At 42.0% G+C, this 22,774-nt stretch overlaps 1 protein-coding gene across 1 annotated transcript in view; it reads left to right on the top strand.

Annotated features, from left to right (window-relative positions):
- Positions 1-330: 330 nt before the first annotated feature.
- The window catches only part of LOC121858840 (signal peptide, CUB and EGF-like domain-containing protein 1), a 79,824-nt gene continuing 57,380 nt past the window's right edge, over positions 331-22,774 (top strand). The window contains exons 1-4 of the mRNA XM_042355489.1: positions 331-434; positions 20,513-20,650; positions 20,960-21,117; positions 21,683-21,853. Of these exons, the coding sequence (XP_042211423.1) occupies positions 341-434; positions 20,513-20,650; positions 20,960-21,117; positions 21,683-21,853 (561 nt within the window). The 5' untranslated portion in view covers positions 331-340. The remainder of the gene's footprint in view (positions 435-20,512; positions 20,651-20,959; positions 21,118-21,682; positions 21,854-22,774) is intronic.

The following is a 22,774-nucleotide window of genomic DNA, read 5'->3' on the forward strand; positions in this document are numbered from 1 at the left end:
CCACTGCCCACTCTAGGCACACCACCCACTCCACCCACACCACCGCCTAAATTAGCCACACCACCACCCACTCCATCCACACCACCACCCACTCCATCCACACCATTACCTACTCCATTCATATCGCCACCCACGAAAATTAAAATTAGCACCGTGTATCACTCAGGGTAGGGCAGGTTGGGCATTAGGCCTGCGCGAGCCGTGAGGGACAGACAGGGGTTGGGGGGCTGAGGGTGGTGTTGGGTTGGTGGGGGCCTAGTCGGTGGGGAGGGGGTGTGGGTAGGAGCCCCGCCCCGCGTCGAGCACCAGGCGTCACCAGTGTTGGGTGGTCGTGTGTGGGATGCGGCGGCGTACGGGCGGCGTGATGGGCGCCAGGGACATGTGGGACGGCGAGTGGGCGTTCAGGAGTCTGTTGATGACCCTGCTACTTCCAGGTAGGTGCCTCACTCCCCCAGCCTCCCACAACGGTCCCACACTTTACCTGCTGCCTTTACACAATTATTGAGAACTGGCAACCGTAATGGGCGTTTAAGACACGCCCACTAAATCTTTGGTTAACATCCTGGAGTGGATTATCCAAGATTCGTACTCTATTGTTTCCCCATCATTTGGTCACCTACGATAAAGTCTCCTTGAGGTTTCCGTACCTTAGCTACTGTGTGTGAATATCATGTGTGTTTGAACCTCTACCGCTGGGGAGGAATTCTTACGTGTGTGAACCTATAATGAGAATCTTGGCACCTGCACTTATTCTGGTGGTGATCAACTACAGGTTTGAGTCGAATGATTTTTCCCCTTGTGTTGGTGCCTCCGGGTAATGATATAAACACGAAGTGAGGTGGTGTGTGTGTGTGTGTGTGTAGGGTAATGGTTGCTGTGAATGTTGTTATGTAAGTAAGGTGGTAGTGTTTTGAGCATGTGTGGGATTGTGACTGTTGTTGTGTGTGTAGAGTTGTGGCATGGCTGTTGTGGGGTGGTTATTTTGTATTCAGGATGGTGCTTGTTGTGTGTTGTTGTGGTAGTCGTTGTATGTGTAGTGTGATGGTTGTTGTATGCAGGGTGACCTAGATGTGTCTGTGTGGTAGGTAGTAGATGTATCTATGGGGAAGATGGTTGAGGTTGTTGTGTAAAATAATGATGGTCTATGTATATAATAATGTCACTAATACTGGTTGATACCTTTGAAAATACAAGCGCCAAAATAATATAAATTTACATAAAGATAAACATAATACATTTAACATACAGTAAGAGAGGTCGTGATGGCTTGCTAAGGTTACGGTATGGAAGAGCAGCAATTGTTGGGCGAGGAACCTTAGGTGGCAGATTGTGGCGGTTGAGATGGGCGGTGCAGCAGCTTTGTCAGAAATTGATTTTGAGAATGTATTGGGAGGATCAGTTTACCCGAGTGCACATTCTCTAGTTGTTTAAATTGTAGTGGTGGTAATATGTGTAGCGGGTATTTATTGTAGTTTACAAGAGATGGTGGAGGAGGAGTGTGGTAAGGGGTGATTTTTGTGGGTGGTAGTGTTTATGATTGTGAAGCGGTAGTCATTGTCTTGTGGGAAAAGGTTGTATACAGTTGGTTTGTCTGTGGGAGAAGTGGTGTTTGTTGTGTGTGTGGAATGCAATAGATGTTAATTGTTGTGCGTGGCTGTGTTAAAAACCGACTCCAAGAAGAGATTCGTCTATTAAAACAGCAAAGTCCCACATTTAACACACGAGACACGCGCCGCATAACTACATTAATAACGATAGTCTACTCGGTGCTCTTTCGAAACCATATTTTTTTTTACTTTTACCTTTACTTTGTGTAGTTTTCTTCCATGAGTTAGATGCGTTCTTACATTACAATAAAAGGAGGATGAAATTTCAGGTGTCGAGTGTTTGAGGGTGCGGCTGGGCTCTGGTGTGCGTGCTAGGGAGAGACATTTCCCTGACGTGTGCAACTTTTGTGTTGACCCTCAGTGTTGACCTACCTACCTACCTACCTACCTCCCTACTCCTCCCCACCTACCTACTCCTCCCCACCACGATTTTAGCCCTTCCTCCACTCCTACACCACGACCCCAACCTTACCCATCTACCTGTACCCCCCCCACTATGACCCCACCTCATCTTCTCTCCCCCACCACGACCCCAGCTCTTCATCCCTCCACCACCACGACCCCAGTACGCCCATCTCTCTCTCTCTCTCTCTCTCTCTCTCTCTCTCTCTCTCTCTCTCTCACACCTACACCGACAGCACTTCACATCCCGACCAATATTGTCTTATCCTCTCCGTTCTTCCTCTCTCACACGCCACCACCACCATATTCCTCCCTCCCTCATGAAGGAGACACAAATATATGATAATGATGACACACACTACAACTTAGCCTAACCTTACCTAACTTAATCTAATCTAACTTAACCTAACCTAACGCACTCCTAGTCCTACCCAACCCAAGCTGTTACTTGATTTACCCTAACCTAAATCTACCCAACTTAACCTAACCTAACCAGCCTAGATATGGTCAGGTTAGGTTAGTTTAAGATTAAATTGGATTAAATTAGATTACATTAGGTTAGGTTAAGGTTATATTAAGTTAAACTAATTAAAGTTACTATATAGTAATATGTTTTTCCACTGCAATATTTCTGTTTTAAAAAAGGAATCGCGGGGCGGAAAACCAACTGAGACCAATAAAATTATAGTGAATTGCCCGGACACCTGGGTGGGTCGCAGTGCTGTCAGTCACATCTGCTCACCCCAACTCCTCTCACTGTTCATAGTTCATGTTCGCGTCATTGTTATTGTTTGTTGCTCAAGTCGATTTAATTTTTTAAGCGACCGAGAGAAATATTGTTGCTGTAAGCGACCGAGAGGAGTATTGTTATTCTTTGTTACTCAAGTTGATTTCTTGTAAGCGACCGAGAGAAATATTGTTGCTGTAAGCGACCGAGAGGAGTATTGTTACTGCCTTAGGTTGGCTTGTTTTTGTAAGCGACCAAGAAAACTTCATTAAATCACTTACTACAGTAGATATAACATAAAGCTCAACTCACAATAATAGATATCATTAAGGTAAATAACGCAATAAATAAATAAATATAAGATAGAAGGACGATAGGATTTGGTTAGTAACAAAACACGGTAAAAAAAATAATAAACTGTACTCTATGAGCTCTTAATTTATATTCTCATCAGCGCCAAACGAACGAACACATACACACACACGTAGAACAAGAACTAAACCTAACCCAGTCGTATCCTCGCTTACATCAACCTCAAAACAAACTTCCTCTGAACAGTTTAAGTGAAGAAGAGTTCAAAATAGTACAAAAGGCAAGGCGGCAAGAACGAGTTAAAACAGATATATGTGTGTTTAAAGCGTCGGTAAACAAAAGCGTCCCCCGGAGTGTAATAAAAGTGGAGAGGCCGGGGGGGGGGTGTTGAGGAGAGAGAGAAGCCTTATGGTTAGCAAGAGGCTCTCGTGCTCCAGACGCTGTATTAACACGGCCAATTGAAATGGTGATGAGGGTGGGATGAGCGGTCGAGCCCCACACTTCCCAATGACTTCGTACCGTACTCTTGAGATTCGTCCATTCTCTGTTGATTTTTATGTTTGTTTTCCTATTTTCACGGACGTCCATAGGCCTATCAGTACTTTAATAACAATACCAGTCTTAATTAAGGAAACTAGTTCCCATACGCCGTAAACCTGTGAATTATAAACACTCTCAAGGTAAGTAGTTTTTCGTAGGTGAGAGACTTAAATGAAGTGAAAAACGGAATGTTAACTAAAACAGTACCGTTCACAACGCGGGATCACATTTTGTTTCTTCAGAGTCGAAATTTGTTTCCGTTCATTGACATCTACAAGGCGGTCTTGGAGTCTGCCTAAGTGTTATCCGGATATGAAAAGAAACCCAAAATAAAACACCATTAAAGTATTGCCTTCTGAACTAGACATGGAATATAAATACTGTTACATTTACCTCGGGAAGAGATAAACGAAGTAATGACGTTAACCACTGAAAATATCAAAACATCTCGGCATATTCTCTCACACATCAGCCTGTAAAATCTCACATTCCTCCCTGGTGAGATATGAGTCAGCACCAATAACACCCGTTAAAAAAAAAACATCCACAAAACTAAGGTTAAGGTTCAATAAATTACAGTAAAATGTTCAGTATAAAAAATCCCAATGAAAAATTCGCGCGAGGCTGGTGGTGAGTCTCACAGAAAACGGAGGAGTCGGCAACTCGGGTAATTGGGGGTGGGAGTCCTGTAGCTTGAGTAAGGCAAAGAATGCAAAACCCAGATACGTGTAGTTTGAGTACGACGGCCCAGTGTGTGTGTGTGTGTGTGTTTGTGTGCGAGGAGCGACAATGATCAGCTAGGAGATGAGTAACGTCTACTATAACACGATAAAAATTACCCGAAGATAAGTGGAAATGACAAAAACACGAGTACTGAGAAAAATTGCTTCCTCAACTCCCAAACATAAACAATTACCATTTTCTTACATACTATCACTTCAAAAACAACACTACAGGAACACATGTAAACACAGGTACAAGTTTTGAGTTTTTTACGCCACTGAATCTGAACACACAGATGGTAGAGGTCTTATATAACAGTAATTAACGCATCATCTCTCGAGCGTAATCTCTTCCTCGCGTCATAGAAATAGATGTTTATCCATTATTTGTCCAAATGATAGTACACTAGCACACGCCACACCAAATAACACATGACACACCTGATAACACATAACTCACTAAATAAGAATTAATAGCTTGTAAAAAAAAATCAGATCCTGCAACTATTTTTCAGTGTGATTCACGAGATTTGTCACAGTTTGTTTGTTTGGGAGGGGTTCACACGACAAGCTGGTTACTCTGATTCCTCTCTGACACTATATTTGGGCTGTGTTGTGACCCCTTCTAGCCTGAGAAGGGGGAGGAGGGGGTAACGGGTATGTTATATTCATTGTTTCGTGTTCTGTTTATTACGTATATCCTGGTAAGCATAACACGCACACACACACATACACACACACTAGTACATACACATAAGGAACGACACCCCACATATACACATAAACATACATTAAGGTGTATGTACAGTACACACAGAAATAAACATACACAAACAGGTACGACATTCATAAATAAACATGCGGGATATTTACGTACACACAAGGTAGACTAAATAATTTTCAGGGTTAGGGTACAGGAGGAAAACGGGGAAGTCAAATATAAACTTTTTTTTTGTTCCCGTTGTGTGTGTGTGTGTGTGTGTGTGTGTGTGTGTGTGTGTGTGTGTGTGTGCGTGTGTGTTAAATGGTGTCTTTGGAGGAGTGATATACTGTAACTGCTTGAATACGTTTACACTCAAATGCGGTTAATAAATCAAACAAAACATCTTGACATGAATTGTATTAACCAACGGAACTACTACTTAAGTCGCTTGTTATTTTGAAGGGATTTAACTGACCAATTAGCCTCGTCTCGTTACACCCACACAAACGTTTTCTTCCTCCTGACGGTTCACCTCCCACAGTCTCGGGCGGTGACGAGTGCGACCCTGACCTTCTGCTGGTGTAAACATTGTACACTCTCACACACTCACCCCCCGGCGGTAACACATCAACAAAGACTGTTTGTTTATAAATGAATTACAGATATTTTTTTTTATATCGGTCGTTAGATTTATATATATATAAGCTTAGGAATGTGATTTTTTTCCCAGGTGATACTAATGCCAGCACTGAATTAACGTTATAAAAGTCGTAAGTTCGAGTAAAAGATTGCCACTGTTTTAATAATGTTAAGTGCATAAATTCCTCCGTTTCAGTGAATTTTACAGTGTATTATTAGTCATGTGTCAGTGAAAAATATGACGCTAACACAGACAGCTCATGGCTGTTAGAATGAGAGGGGCAGTGACTTTAACCTCACAGTACTCAGGGCTGATAGTGACTCAGGGCTGATAGTGACTCAGGGCTGATAGTGACTCAAGGCTGTATTTCTCTCACTGAGTCAACACCTGTCTTGACTCTAAGAAGGGTTAAAGTCACTTAGTTTATGCCTATAGCTTAAAAAAAAAGAACATGAATATTTTATACATGAGGAAGAAAGTGAGGAAAATTAGTATAAAATAATGAATATAAAATCATTGATATATTACAGGAACTCAAATCTAATACTAACCTCTATGTTCGATAAAGGATATATTTATTCTAACAAGACCTGAGGGGTGGTAAAGAATGAATCGATATGTATTGCGTATTCCGGTGCAGAGAACCAGAACAGTGGCGTTTGATACAATCGCTTCCATTTATAGCGGGTACAGTGGCTGGCGTGTTTTGTGTCACCACCTCACAACAGAGGAAATCCATGCATTCACTGATAGAGGGGGAGGAGGGACTGCTTATTTCGCCAGATACTGTATCCGTTATAAATGGAGGCAACTCTACAGTCACCCACAAAAGGCCTGTCGTCTCTCCCAGAACCACGAACCTTGAGATTCACAGACTCGTGAATCCGAGGCATTTATGGACAGAATAATGCATCAGTGTCTACTACCCGGATTCACGAGTCTGAATTTCAGGGTTCTTGGTTTGGAGGAGAGGCGACAGGACTTTTGTGGGTGACTATGTAATGAATCTATGTTACAAGGAGGTTGTCAGGTGTGGTGCAGGTAGTGTGGTTCAGCTCCTCGTGTAACTCAGCGGTGAGTAAAAGATTAGAGCATTATATATGCACACAGTAGGCGGTAAAGGATTTTTTTTAATTATAAAAGGAAAAGATTTCAAGTTTTTTATCGTGAGAAAGTTTTTCTTTGTTGTACATAAGTTGAGAGTTATCTGAGGCACAGAGTTTGACGACGAGGCAAATTAGTTGGTGACATACGACCTAAGTACAATGGCACGTGTTTACTATCCGGTAATTATATATATGGTAGATAATGTCACACTTGTTTGTTATTTTTTGCCCGAAAAGTTGTGCATCGCCTCCCTGCTAAGAACCTCGTCTGTGTAGTAGATAAAAATTCATTTGTTGTTAATGCAGTAAAATTTATGACTTGAGAGGAAGGTCTCGCTGTCAAGTAACGGTTCTCATTTTCTATACAATATCATGTCGATTGTTATGGTTAAGTTGAGAGGAAACAGATCAGGATTATGTTATATTTTGGTCTGAGTCAATAAGTGAATTAAGATCTCTAACTGCTTCTGTTTTGGAGCTGTGGCTGGAACAGACAGACACATCCCTTTATTATTGTAGATAGATAGGTAAATAAGATGCATAGTGTGTGTGTGTGTGTGTGTGTGTGTGTGTGTGTGTGTGTGTGTGTGTGTGTGTTCTTTTGTATTTCCACACTTTTGAAGATAGGGAGCTGATATTTGGGAGGGTGATGCGTGTGGCTTAGGGGATGGTCATACACTATCTCCTGTCCCTCCACCCGGATGAAGTCAGGTAACTCGTCAAGTTATTATCTTAGCATAAGCTCTACACATCACACTAATCCTGGTGAATACTACATGGTCTTAACCCAAGAGAAGTACACACTATAGCTTCACACTGTAGTCTGGCGGGAGTGAGTGTGGGGGGATGATGAAGGGAAATTCCCGTGTTGGTCACTGGAGGCCGCTTCCTGGAAGACCCATCATTGGCCTGGCCAGTGGTCGGTGGATCCGAGATTGCCTCACCCGCCACCCGATCATCATACTCAAATTACAAGTCGTCAGAAACATTACGTAGAGTTTGATCTCCTTGTGTTTGGTTTATAGACTATTGTAACATGTGAGGACTATAGTTAACTCCCCTGCTTAAACACTGTATTTGAATATTTTGATAAACAATTATTTCCTGATATTTTTAATACGTTAAGTATATATTGTAATTCAGCTTCTTTGTAATCGTACGAATTCATGTTTAGGGTTAACACAATAGCGACGTCAGTACCAAATCATTACCACGTCACCATTACTACCACGTCTTCACCACTACCTCTCCAACACAGGGTCACTGTCCCACCCCATCACCATCATTACCACATCACCACCAAGAAATTATTACCAATACCACCACGTCATCACCACCATTACCATACCACCGCGTCATCACCACTATTACCACACCATCTCTATCACTACGACTACCGCTCAAACACCATAACATCACCACTACCAACACTATAACTTCCTTTATAACTAATATTTAAAATAGTTAGATGTACGGATGAACACCTAGAGTATGATGACTTCCAACCCTTGAGTATGGTGAACTAAGAAGGTTGAGGGCTTAAAAATTATCGTACTCAGGGGGGTTAAATGGAATGTACTCAAGGGGTTAAGTAGTCGCACTCAAGGGGTTAAGTGGTCGTACTCAAGGGGTTTAATGGTTGTACTCAAGGGGTTAAGTAGTCGTACTCAAGGGGTTAAGTGGTCGTACTCAAGGGGTTAAATGGTCGTACTCAAGGGGTTAAATGGTCGTACTCATGGGGTTAAGTAGTCGTACTCAAGGGGTAAAGTCATTGTAATCAAGGGGTTAAAGTCATTGTAATCACTTATCTTTGTCCATCAACACCACTGCCCTTTTCACCACCATCACCACCGCCCTTTTCATCACCAGCACCACTACCCTTCACTATCTTCACCAGAACCACTATCCTTCACTATCTTCACCAGCACCACTACCCTTCACTATCTTCACCAGCACCACTACCCTTCACTATCTTCACCAGCACCACTATCCTTCACTATCTTCACCAGCACCACTACCCTTCACTATCTTCACCAGCACCACTATCCTTCACTATCATCACCAGCACCACTACCCTTCACTATCTTCACCAGCACCACTACCCTTCACTATCTTCACCAGCACCACTACCCTTCACTATCTTCACCAGCACCACTACCCTTCACTATCTTCACCAGCACCACTATCCTTCACTATCTTCACCAGCACCACTACCCTTCACTATCTTCACCAGCACTACTACTCCCTTCACTATCTTCACCAGCACCACACCACTACCCTTCACTATCTTAAGCACCACTACACTTCAGCACCACTACTTCCTTCACTATATCTTCACCAGCACCACTACCCTTACACTATCTTCACCAGCACCACTACCCTTCACTATCTTCACCAGCACCACTACCTTCACTATCTTCACCAGCACCACTACCCTTCACTATCTTCACCAGCACCACTACCTTCTTTACCACTACCCTTCACTATCTTCACCAGCACCACTACCCTTCACTATCTTCATTCACCATACTTCACTATCCCCTTCACTATCTTCACCAGCAGCAATATCCCTCTCTCCTCCATTTTACCCAGCACCAGCGCCTACCCCCTACTATTACAGAATACCTGTGTGAATGAAATTGAACATTCCTTATGTGGGAAATGATGACGCAACGTACGGCTGGTAATGACAGCCATCTCTCTTGCTAGTGTGTTTAGCTGTACACCTCTCCGCCTACACTCTATGCTGTTAACGGTGGAACATGTACGCTGATAATGGTGCCGCCTGTATACTGTTAATGGTGACACCTGTACATCGTTAATGGTGCCACCTGTACATCGTTAATGGTGACACCTGTACATCGTTAATGGTGCCACCTGTACATCGTTAATGGTGCCACCTGTACATCGTTAATGGTGCCACCTGTATACTGTTAATGGTGCCACCTGTACATCGTTAATGGTGCCACCTGTACATCGTTAATGGTGCCACCTGTATACTGTTAATGGTGCCACCTGTATACTGTTAATGGTGCCACCTGTATACTGTTAATGGTGCCACCTGTACACTGTTAACGGTGACACCTGTGCACTGTTAGTGGTGCCGCCTTTGCACTGTTAACGGTGCCATCTCTACACCGTTAAAAGTGTTAATGGCGCCACCTGTACACTGTTAACGGTGCCACCTCTACACCTCTCGTCTACACTGTAGGTTAATGATGGGACATTTACAGTGTCCCTTACACCTACTTTATGGTGCCAATTAGTGCCATCACGACACTGACCGTCTACTCCTTGTTAACATTGAGATAGACCAGTGAAATTTGATGACCGTATGATCATTAGTGTTTGAGGAGGAAATGTCATTGCAAACGAACTTACAACCAGACGCAAGAATATTACTCTCATCTTTCTGTTATTTTCCCGACGAGACAGAAATAAACTCGTTTTTTTTTATGATTAGGAAAAAGTGGTCTGATATATGTAAAAATAATACATATATTCAGTGTTATAATATTCATATGTAGGTGTGTTTTATTTGTGTTATTAAGGTAAGATTAGTCTATTTACAAAGACAAATAGCCACTGAATATTAATGTGTTTGTACCGATGCAAAAGGTGATTATTTATACGAAAGTGAGGATTCAGTACAATACAGAAGTGGGGATACAGTGAGTTACAAAATATTGGAATTTCTTGTTTTTCACTTATACGTATCTTTTTATTTACAACGATTTATAATTAATATATAAAAAATGCGACTATTCATTGCGTGTCAGAGGTAAGTACTGCAGTCACTGGATTACAAGGTTACAATAGAGTTTAGAGAATTAGGTGCCGTGTAAGGATTAAGAATTGACTTATAAATTCAAATATATGCTTTTTTACAGAGAATGATTCATGTTACAAAGTGTTACAAATGTGGTCTCTTGTTTTGTTACAGAATTAAGTATTCGTTGCAAGACAGAGGATGTTATTCCCTGTTGCATACGTTGTTATTCGTTGCAAGATAAAGAGGTGGATTCCTTGAGCTACAAAAGTTCCGTTTAAAGCTACAAAGAAAGCGAATATTTGCCTAGGAACAAAGATTCGTATTCAAATAATTTTAAAATGTTGATGGGCAGTTCAGGACTAACGTTGAATACATGCTTAAAAAACCTTAGTTGTTGAAGCGTCATCATTGGGTATGACTTTGCTTGGGAGATTGGTATCCCCGCATTCCCTGAGCAACGCTCTTGTGCATTATGCAGAAGACCCGACAGCAGCACCCTTATCCACTACCTCCTAAGATGTCCCCACACACAACGCTTCCGTGACGCCTGCTGGACCACCACTCCACGACCCCCTGACGGAGACACGATGATCCTCCCCATACTGGCCAGATATTTTGTAAATAATATTGATTAAGTGTTTAAGGAATATCCTTCCTTCCTCAGGCTTTAGTAAGCTCCTTTATAATATTTATACTGTATATACTTGTCACACTTGCCAGATGCTTCTGGGTTATTGTACAGGGGTACCTAGTGACAGCACTAGGATCCCGCTTCCTTTATCAAGGAATATACAGTTGAAATTTAAATTGAAAATTGAGTTGTTGAAGCGTAGTAATACATCGAAACACACCGGAAACAATTACGTCATCTGGGTATCTGAGGCACTACTTTATGGACTCGCGCATCCTTATGTTTGCCTCGTACTTGAACTTGGAGCTGAGAGAAGTGAACAGGATAAAGAATGTAGAGTTTGTAGAACATCCAGATCCCATACCCTGCCACATTATATACAGGAATGCCCATTGCTTAATGTATATAGAAATGTCCATATAAATAATGTCCCCATGCAAATAGAGTGGATGTTTAAAAATTGGAAAATAGATGAAATATTAAAGAAATATAGAAATTTTGCATCTAGAATATAACTATGTACTATAACTGATTATATGAAATATTAGGGATTTATGTGAGTCCTGAGAGGGACATTCCTGGACTGGGGTGGGGATGACTTATGTCACTTCATCCCTTTGAGATGTATTAATGTTTTTTGTATCTCAATAAACGTATCAATCAATTGGTCAGTTCTTCTTGGCAATGTAATAATAATTCTTGAAATATATTTCTGAATATTCTTGCAAATGGTATTAATAGCCATCACCACTCCCAACACCTCACACACATGTAATGATTATGATTCAGGTAAGATTAATTATGTAACAACCAATTTTCTTTCATTGAATTTACACAAATATAGATAATTAGTGTATACGAACGCGTAATTGTATTGGTGTCAACATACTTGGGGGGAGGGGGAGGGGGGTGGGGTGACAGGACGTTCAGGGATATATCACACATTCCACTGTTTTTGTGAACGCTCCCCCGAGGCAGCTAGTTAGTCGCTGCGTTACAAAGGTGGGTTATTCGTATCGCTACAAGGCTGAGTGTTTATTACGATACAATAATGGTAATTTGGTGTGTTAAAATACATTACATAGGTATTTGTTCCGTTAAATATATTCAAGTACTGTTATTATTGTCCATGTCGCCTCCAGCAAGGATTGGAAGTAGTACCCGTTTAAACCACTCGTGTGTGTGTGTGTGTGTGTGTGTGTGTGTGTGTGTGTGTGTGTGTGTGTCCTCTGCCATCTTAAGAACCCGATAACTCCAACAAGAGAATAAAATCCTATTAAAGTTGGTATGTGGCGGTAACCCAACAAGATCCGGGATTAAGCTCAAGAGTAAGCATTATCCAGCCTGATTTTAGGGAGTTATATGTGGCTGGCTTCCTCCAGTGGTGATCTTTAAGGATCCTGGAGCCTCGGTGTAGCCTCGGAGTCAATATTTTGATGGCGCTGTTAGTAGTAGTATTTTTCCTTGTTTCTGTACCTTGTGTGTATATATATTTCATGGCTGTTATTCTGCAGAAAAATTTTTGTTGTTGCTATTATTATTATTATTATTATTATTATTCAGTGAGTTGAATGGTAAATATCGTTGTATTATCAAGTTTTAATCTTGTTGGCCTGAACACCTCGTGAAATTTTACCTAATATGTGAAAAATTACTTCCTCTTGAACTAATGATTAATTAGTCCAGGTTACTCCGTACTGTGTGTGTGTAATGGATGAAATAGTATATAATGACTGCTGTTGTCCTTCCATGAAGCTTGGGAAAGAATCCAGCCAGTCAGGGCTATTAAGACAAGTAACGGAATGTGGAGGATACGTTTAATACACACAATGGTTAGGATCACATACCACAGCTCATATGGGATATCCTCAGTCGTACTAAATGCAGGGAAGAGCTGAGGTCGCTTGGGCTTCTCGTAAATCCCAACTTGCCATCATCCCCGAAGTTGAACCTTCCCTTTTACGGAAATTAAAATGTATGTGTTATAATATTGATATAGGAAAAGTAAGGTTGCTGATGCGTTGGTTCTTATCGGGGTGTCATGGTGTTGAAGTTGTCGTAGTAAGAACAGCCAAGGTAATCCATGGAAAAATTCTCTGTGATATTAATACGCTGGAGGTGGGGGGGAGGGGGGATTAGCCCGGGCCATCCTCTCCCCTCCGCCTGCTACATCACTAATATCTTCAGTCACCATCATGTAGACTCGCCATAGTGTTTATTCCTGTATTAGAGATGAAACACTGTATAATGATGTTATTTTCTCTTTTCATGGTTCGTGTTTGGAGACGAGCGAAACAATGGTTTGTGTTTGCGTAGAGTTGGTTAAATTTCGTCGCTGGAAGAGAAACTTTGTTGTGTCAGGAATAACGACTGCTGCTTCCTAACACCATTTAGGAAAAAAATTCTCACTAGTGAATTAAATTTTTATTTTTATTAACTAAAATTATTTTCATCGCCACTAAATTTTCATATTTATTTTTTTATTTACTTATCATTTATATTATAATAATAATAATAATAATAATAATAATAATAATTATTATTATTATTATTATTATTATTATTATTATTATTATTATTATTATTATTATTATTATTATTATTATTATTATTATTATTATTATTATTACTTCGCATCCACAATTTTAATGTTTTAATTTTCGTGTACTATCCATGTAATAAAGATAATGATAATACAAATTAAAAAAAAGGTTAATATACAAGTTGGGTTACATCATATGCTCGTCGATTAAATCTGATTATTATTATTATTTCCACGAACTACCTGGAGTAAAGGTAAGGTATAGGATCTGTTATGTTTTAAGTACTGTATCCTGTTGTCTTTCACTCCCACAATCTGGTCAATAGAATTAACTATTATTTATTTTTCTTATTTAATTGGCTGATTAAATTTTTGTGTGTATATGAGTTTTTTTTTTCTTTTGCTTAGTTTCCAATCAATAATGAAATCTCTCTCTCTCTCTCTCTCTCTCTCTCTCTCTCTCTCTAAAGTTGTGTGTCTGTGTTTTGAATAGAAAACCAGGCAGATAAATAAATACAGATTCCTTTATTAGTAATGGGTGAGGCGTTACCGTAGATTTTTACAGGATATGTGTTAAGTGACGTGTAGAGTATGGTGGATGAGGATGGATGTATATAGTGAAAGATGGATACGGATGGATGAAAAGGGTGGATGGTGAATGTAGGGAGTGGAGGGTGGGTGACGATGGATGGAGGGAGTGGAAGATGGATGAGGATGGATAGAGGGAGAGGAGGGAGGTAGGGAGTGGAGAATGGGTGAGGATGGATGTAGGGAGTGAAAGATGGGTGAGGATGGGTGTAAGAAGTAGAAGATGGGTGAGAATGGATGTAGGGATTGGAAGATGGGTGAAGATAGATGCAGGGAGTGGAAGATGGGTGAAGATGGATGTAGGGAGTGGAAGACGGGTGAAGATGGATGCAGGGAGTGGAAGATGGGTGAAGATGGATGCAGGGAGTGGAAGATGGGTGAAGGTGGATGTATGGAGTGGAAGATGGGTGAAGATGGATGTAGGGAGTGGAAGACGGGTGAGGATGGATGTAGGGAGTGGAAGATGGGTGAAGATGGATGCAGGGAGTGGAAGATGGGTGAAGATGGAAGATGGGTGAGATGGATGTAGGGAGTGGAAGATGATGGATGAGGGAGTGGAAGATGGGTGAGATGGATGGGGAGTGGAAGATGGGTGAAGATGGATGCAGGGAGTGGAAGATGGGTGAAGATGGAAGATGGATGTAGGGAGTGGAAGATGGGTGAGGATGGATGTAGGGAGTGGAAGATGGGTGAGGATGGATGTAGGGAGTGGAAGATGGGTGAGGATGGATGTAGGGAGTGGAAGATGGGATGGAGTGGAAGATGGGTGAAGATGGATGCAGGGAGTGGAAGATGGGTGAGGATGGATGTAGGGAGTGGAAGATGGGTGAGGATGGATGTAGGGAGTGGAAGATGGGTGAAGATGGATGTAGGGAGTGGAAGATGGGTGAGGATGGATGTAGGGAGTGGAAGATGGGTGAGGATGGATGTAGGGAGTGGAAGATGGGTGAAGATGGATGTATGGAGTGGAAGATGGGTGTGGATGGATGTAGGGAGTGGAGGATATGTAACAAAGAATACAAAGACTAAACAAAAGAACGACTAGGAAGAAATACAGCGAATGAAGAATACGTAAAATTGGGTCACGAGAATAAGGAATGAGTAAAAATGGTTAAGAAGAAGTGAAGAAGTCAATTGAAACGACAATAAATACTGTACCAACTCAAGCTTGCTGTTACGTTCGAGAATTCATATATTTCTAACCGTACATTCACTCCTACAATCTTTTTCCTCTACATCAAAGGAAATAATTCTGCGTAAACCATCTTTTCTTTTTAAATTATCTGAACTTCCCTAAAATAAAATAAATAATCGCAGCTATTCCGTAAAAGTAAAAAAAAAAAATAATAATAATATTTCAGGCTTCCCACGCCTCGGCCGTTGTGTTGGTTAAATGTTGTACGGCTCGGAGATGCCAAGAACTCGACCATTTTTCAGTGCATATCAACGTAATAATTGTGATTGATTAGATGTGTTGACCGGGGCATGATGGCTGGGAGGTGCACGGCGCATCACAACATGATTGAGCCCCTGATACATCCACTCTCACGACGGTACAACAATATCCCTTCCATCCCGTCACTCCCTCCCCCCTCCATCTGATCTTAGGATTATCCCTCACACCTTGCCCAGTTGGATATTATTTTGTGGCAAAAAAATTCGATTCAATTCTTTCAATCGCTCTCTGCTTTTATTTGCTAATCTGTGTCATTTTTCGTCATAAATATGTTTGTGTAAAAAAGGGGAAATGTTTTGAACTGTCTGCAACATTTTGTAATTGATTATACGTCTGGCCTCGCCGCAACTCTGGGAGAAGAATCAGACAGGCTCACACGCCGCCGTAACCGAACGCTCGATATTCTGGAAACTTACTTAAGAAAAGTTTAATAATCTTCAAAATGATGCTTGGAATAATGCAATATACCTAATATAATAGAATAAAAAGACTTAATTAAGAAAAAGACTTGCTGGGCTCTATCAAAGGAAAACATACGAGAATATTAAATAACGAAATAGTGTGAATGTGAATGTAAGATAAAGAATCCCAAAGCAGAGAATAACTACTGGCCCCCACGACAACACCTGACCACGTGTCTTGAATACCCAATGTAGCGAGGCAAACGTCCACCTGAAATTAATATTTATCAAAACTAAATAAGTGGTGGCCACAAAGATTGGGTGTGCAAGATTAAAAACAATTTAAGGCTGTGTTTTGGACGATAAAACTGGCGATCTTTCATCCTCGACCAGCGAAGCGAACACTGGTTTTTTCATCCGAGATCCGTAAGGCGCAACTTGTGTCCATTTTTCACTCGTGGGCAGACCTGAGCTACCTCGTGGCATGACACTGTCTTGATCAGGCGGAGATAGAGAGATAGCGGATTGTCCAGGTGAGTTTATTGGCCAGGTGTTTACGTCCAGACAAACCTCCCCCCCACCGTCCTTAACTCCCCTCTCAACCCCCGTTACTGAGATGCAATGCCAAATTCTACCATCCACACCCTCCTTACCCCATACACACCTGCCTGACCCCCCCCCACACACACCTGCCTGCCCCACACACAAACCTGCCTGCCCCATACACAAACCCGTGCCTCACACACTACCTCCCTGCCCCACACACACTACCCCTGCCCCACATTACCTCCTGCCCCGCACCCTACCTCCCTGCCCACACACTACCTCCCTGCCCCACACATTACCTCCTTCCCCCCAAATACCTCCTGCCCACACTACCTCCCTTCCCCCCCAAATGCCCCACACCTCCCTGCCCCACACCCTACACTACCCTGCCCCACACTACCTCCTGCCCCCCACCTCCCTACACTACCTCCCTGCCCCCAAATACCTCCCTGCCCCCACACACTACCTCCCTGCCCCACACACTACCTCCCTGCCCCACACATTACCTCCCTTCCCCCCAAATACCTCCCTGCCCCACACACTACCTCCCTATACCAGAGAAGACTTGTCATAAAGGTATATGTAAATTTATTATGGTATAGAGCCAAAATTTTTACACACTCAAAACATCACTACATTAAATCCTAATTAACAAAGTGATAAACATTTCCCAACAGCTCGAAGTAATTCATTCCGTACATAAAATTAAATAAATTGTCTTGTTATTATAGGTCAAGCTCTCTGGCCTTGCGCACGTCTTTCCAGTGAAACCGGGATGAAGCCTTGAGATATCAGGCCCCTTACTGTTACATAAAGTCCAATTTCCAGTGCTCTCTCTCTCTCTCTCTCTCTCTCTCTCTCTCTCTCTCTCTCTCTCTCTCTCTCTCATGCATTTGCACACCTGGAATATGCATTTGCAGATATTAATTATCTTTAAGTTAGGTTAGGTTATTGGAACAGTGGGATTGTATCGCTTGGTTCGCACTGGCTACCCAACCCATTAACAACTCCTTTTAACCGTTCCTTCACCAGTCGTCACCACCTGTTACCGTATGACGTCAGTATTCAATAACCTGCACTAGTACTGTACTGTACATGTAGGCCTATACTAAACCACATCGTCTGGTTGTTCCATCAAGACACAACACACGCTGCAGCACCCTCCCCACCTTGTGATGCCCTGGACGGTCTTGTTTGACGCTGTCCTAGAGTACCTCAGTCGCCTGTCCCTCAAACACACTACAGCTGTCGTGTGAGTAGTGAAACAATGACACAGCTGATAGGCGGTGATTACGTGTGCAGTATTTTCATTTTGAAAATATCATTTCATAAAGTCTTGAAGTTTCTAGAACAATTTTTAACTCATTCATTTCTTTAATATAGTTTAATGGACATTACTGTATTTTTTATTTAGAAAATGTTATATTAATTTCATCAGTACAAAGTGAGCACTGTAGTGCCTGGGATGGTAGATGATTGCTGAAACAATCGACCTATACTGTATGTTTACCATGTGTACAGGCACTAATGCAATATACAAACATCCATGATTCTCGGAACACACACACACACACACACACACACACACACACACACACACGGTCACATTCATATACGCGTGTGTGTGTGTGTGTGGTACAGTGCAGATATAATCGTCTGCTTAAGCCTTAAAAAGAAGTAGGGATAACTTTTGTTATTTTTGGTTAAACGCCATGGGCATATGCAGTAAAATAAAAACTTATTTAAAACATCCTCTGATACATTCACATTACGAAACTTTACATTCACGTTAGGTAAGATTAAGTTACGTTAATTTGGGTTACATTACGTCGCATTATGTTAAGTTAATAGGTTATGTTAAAGTGGGTTAGGTTCGGTTAGATTAAGTCACATTAAATTAGACGAATCAGTGTATCCAAATGTTAAGCAAAACCTGAGTTGTTGGTACATAGGCCATTCATGTTTACTGTACTGTAATATTATTGGGAAATTTCCTTTCTACTGGAATTTCCCCAAGACTGGATTTTGTTTTGATATTGTTTGACCGTGTAACAGAAAATCTATGTTGATGTTGTTTTCGTTCTTCATACGTAGAGTTTGTGGACGAATGTTATTTACTTTCAATCGTAAATTATAAGTTATCGTTTTTAGTTTTGATGTCTGACCGTCTTACTACCGTCTTGCTACCGTCTTACTACCGTCTTACTACCGTCTTGCTACCGTCAGCTCCTCTACTCAGATACAAAATATACCTGTGATGTATCATTCGTCTGTTTCCTAATTAGTACAAACACTATCTTTACCTCTCAAGTGCGTCCCTTCCCTCTCGACAACTTCGGAACTTAGGCTGCTCGCTTTGTCCTACGGTCGTAAGTCCTGCGTTAACACTGCTCGCTTTCCCTTATAAGCTTTAATTTACGATATTCCTATTTGTTGTTGAGACCTTAAGTGTGAGGAACCTTTAGGGTGGAAAATGAATTAGAGGCTTTTAAATGTGTGAGGTTAAGCGAGACCACATACTCTGTGGTGGGGCTAGTGGTGATCCTGGTTGTGGTAATGGTGGTGTGGTGGTGGATCCCTAAAGGTGGTTAATGTGGGTTTTTAAGGATGGTCGTTGATGTGTGACTGTGGTAGTTAAGGTGTAGGTAGTGGCTCGATCATAAGGTCCATACTGGGCAGTCCCATTTTACACCCAACCCCTATTGCTCACATGTCCATCCAACCTGGTGTCGTTGTGTGCTGTGAAGGATGTCGTCGTGGGTGTGATGACTCGCTGGGAGGGTCGTGTATCGAACTGGTCCACATTTCATCGTGATAAGTCAATAACTTTTTCTAATCAGGTAGGTGAGATAGAGTGACGTGTGCCCCAGACCACCTAAAAACCCCAAGTGTTAAAGAAGTCTCAGTCTTGGTATTATCTTTGTTATCCTGGTGTCACTTTTGCTTAAAGCTGCAGGTGGCTTAGGGAGCATCTCTTGTATTTTCTTATCGTTTTCATCGTATAATAAATATTTTATCTTAGCAGAACAAGGACAGGACATCAGCATCTCGCCAGACAACTATAGTCTTCTGAAACAACAACAACAACACGTTCTGCTGCCTCACATGCCCGAAAGACTATAGGAGTATCCGCTTCTTCATGACTGGCAGAAATGTTGACACTATCTCACCCAGTACACTCGGTATCTGTTGCACTTTTAAAACTGCTATTCGTCAGACTTCCGTGGTTCCTTCACATTTTTTTCATGTCATAGGCCTTTCTGATAAGACTCTTGTAAGGTCGCTCTTACTGTTAACTAAGAGTCTAACTTGGTCCAACAACTTATGCCTCAGCCCGTTCTCCCCTTGTTACATTGTCTTAATTGAGTTGTTGACGCGTTATCTGTGTTTTTCTCCCAGGTGACATGTGTCAGTCCTTGTAAATATTGTTGAACATCAGCCAAAAATATCTGCCGCTCCTTTTTTTGTTCTCACTTTACACAATTTCTTTAGACTAGTGTCTTTGTAAACCCGTTTGTGGATAAGTCTACCATCTAAGTTAATTGAATAACTTAAAAAGACGTAGATTTCACAGTTGTTTAATAGAATTTGGTTTGTCAAGTAAGATGGCCGCCATCAGCTAATTGGAATTTGATTGTCCAGATTATTTTCATTTTTCTTAGGGAACTTCCTGGAGTAACAATGACAACTTTCTTTGTATAATCTTTTTTAACCATTGCGTGAATAATATAAGAACTATTCCTTGACAAACAACAACAATGATTACGACTCTCTCTCTCTCTCTCTCAACACCACTAAGCCACCACTACCCCCACAGGAGCAGTCCGCACCGTCAGGGACACCGTCAGTATCGACCTTCGCTCAGGGATCGTCCGAGGTTTCAGTCAGCAGGTCAAGTTCCTTGCCACGCCCAGCCAAGCCCCCGACGTGTCCTCCAACCTCCTGCAAGAGGCCGGTCAGTGAGAGGGAGGGGGAGGTGAGGGGAGGGGGATGGTGAGGGAAGGGGGATGGTGAGTGAGTGGAAAGGGGAGGGAGACGAGATGAAGAAGGCAGAGATGAGGTGAGGCAGTAGAAGGGGGAAATGGGTGAGGTGAGAGAGTAAGAAAGGGGGAGAGAACAAGGGGAGGGATTGGTGGCAAGGAAATCACACACCTACCACCAAATAATTCATCCTTCAAATAACACAATAAGAGTCTATAGGCCTGAAGTACATCCCAGGATCCTACTATAAGAATATATAATACCCAGAAGACATGGTTGGCAGAGTGGTGTGGGAGGCAGGCGGTGCTGGAAGTGATGGTGGCTCCGGGTTCGACTCCGACGATGGTGTTCGATCTGGAGTACTCGGCCCCAAGGCTCTGGACTCTACACCTGGCCGACTCCCCGCTCGCTACCGGCTACCAGGGCGTCAATTATACTGAGGTGAGGACCTAACCTGGTGGTGGTGGTGGTGGTGGAAAGTAGTAGTAGTAGTAGTAGTAGTACATTCTCGACACCCCTAACCCCACTACCTCTCCAAAAACTGGTAATAATACCTCTTCTGCCAGATAACACACTCGAAAGGTAACTTAAAATGCCACAAATAATTGTATGTTAACTTTTACCGTGAGTTGCTAAGCAGATATTACTTCTGTCACTTATAAGTAAAATAACATTAGATAACATCGATAAATGAATCAGTGTCAAAATGAAAATAATTAGTGAATAGTGATTCTAATGATAAAGTGCTACGTGTACATTAAACTTTGATTATCTTAGAAATGTTGGTGGTACATCTGTAATGCACGTACCTCTCAAAAACTGTGTCTTGGGTTCAATACTTGGCCCGGGACAGAAGTGAGAAGATTTCCTTTTGTACTAACACTGGGCAGTAATAGTCATCTAGGACCACACAGATTCACACCAGTTGACAAAATTTTCCACTGTCCTTCATGCTACCTCTTGACCGGCCTGTATGTCCCACACCAAGCCTCTCCGTCCCTCTCAGGCACACATAGTGAACCGACAGTGGCGTGTGTACGGGCGTGGGTCGGAGATGCTGGCTGGGTCCTTAGATGGCGGGAGTCTGTTAGCGGTGACAGACAACGTGGTGCAGCCTTACTACCACGTCCGCCTCTACCTCTCCCATCACCGGCTGGAGTGGCGCTACGGCAGGCAGGTGAGACCAGAAACACGTATCTCTCTTAATCTCTTAACAATTCGACACCACTTTTAATATTTTATTTGACTAACGAAGACTATTTTAGTTGACAATTATCAGACTATTTTATTCAGCACAGAGAGAACCTTCGTACCCAAGGGGTTAATATTTAATTGTTCATTAGTTTATTTACACATCACTAGTTCGCGCTTAAAGACCTTAGTGTAATGCATTTTACAGTAATTATAACATCAACAACCACAGCCGCTAACTGCCGCTACTCTATAAATAACACTCCTCACTCAGCGTCTTATCAGGTCGGGCTGTGTATAAGAGACGAAGGACACATGTCCATGATTGTGTGACAAAGTCAGGGATTTATAGCACATATACTGTTCAGTACTGTACCGACAAGCACCTTCTGTCCAGCTGCCTAATAATACCCTATGACGAAATACCTAAAATGATCTGTCCACACTTGTCAGCTGTACCATAAAAGGCCACTCAACAGGCTAGGGCAGGTATGGCCGAGTCCTCAGAACCTCATTTGGCTACTGGCGTGATAAGACCTTGTCACACACTCCAGCACGTACAGCTAATGTCTCTTAAATTCCTCCAAAACTATAGATAGGAGGTGGACCCAGCAGGCTGTCCCTCTTGTTCAATTAATATACCAAAGCCCTTAGCAGACATGACCAAGTTTGTCCACAGTAACCTCTGTAAGCTAACCTAACCTTAACTTCGGCAAGGTTAAAATTGATCAATGTTTATTTTTTTCTAAGATATAAAACCACAACAGTCATATGATTGGCTTGACTGGTTGTTGTAGGAATCCAATAAATATTTGAACTGACCTGGTAATGTTTTGAAAATATTGCGTCCATCAAAACCCTTTAGGTTATGTTCTAAAGGTTTTATCACCTGAAGAGGAAAAGCCAC

The sequence above is a fragment of the Homarus americanus genome, unplaced genomic scaffold (genome assembly GCF_018991925.1).
Source record: "Homarus americanus isolate GMGI-L3 unplaced genomic scaffold, GMGI_Hamer_2.0 scaffold59232, whole genome shotgun sequence".
NCBI lineage: Eukaryota > Metazoa > Arthropoda > Malacostraca > Decapoda > Nephropidae > Homarus > Homarus americanus.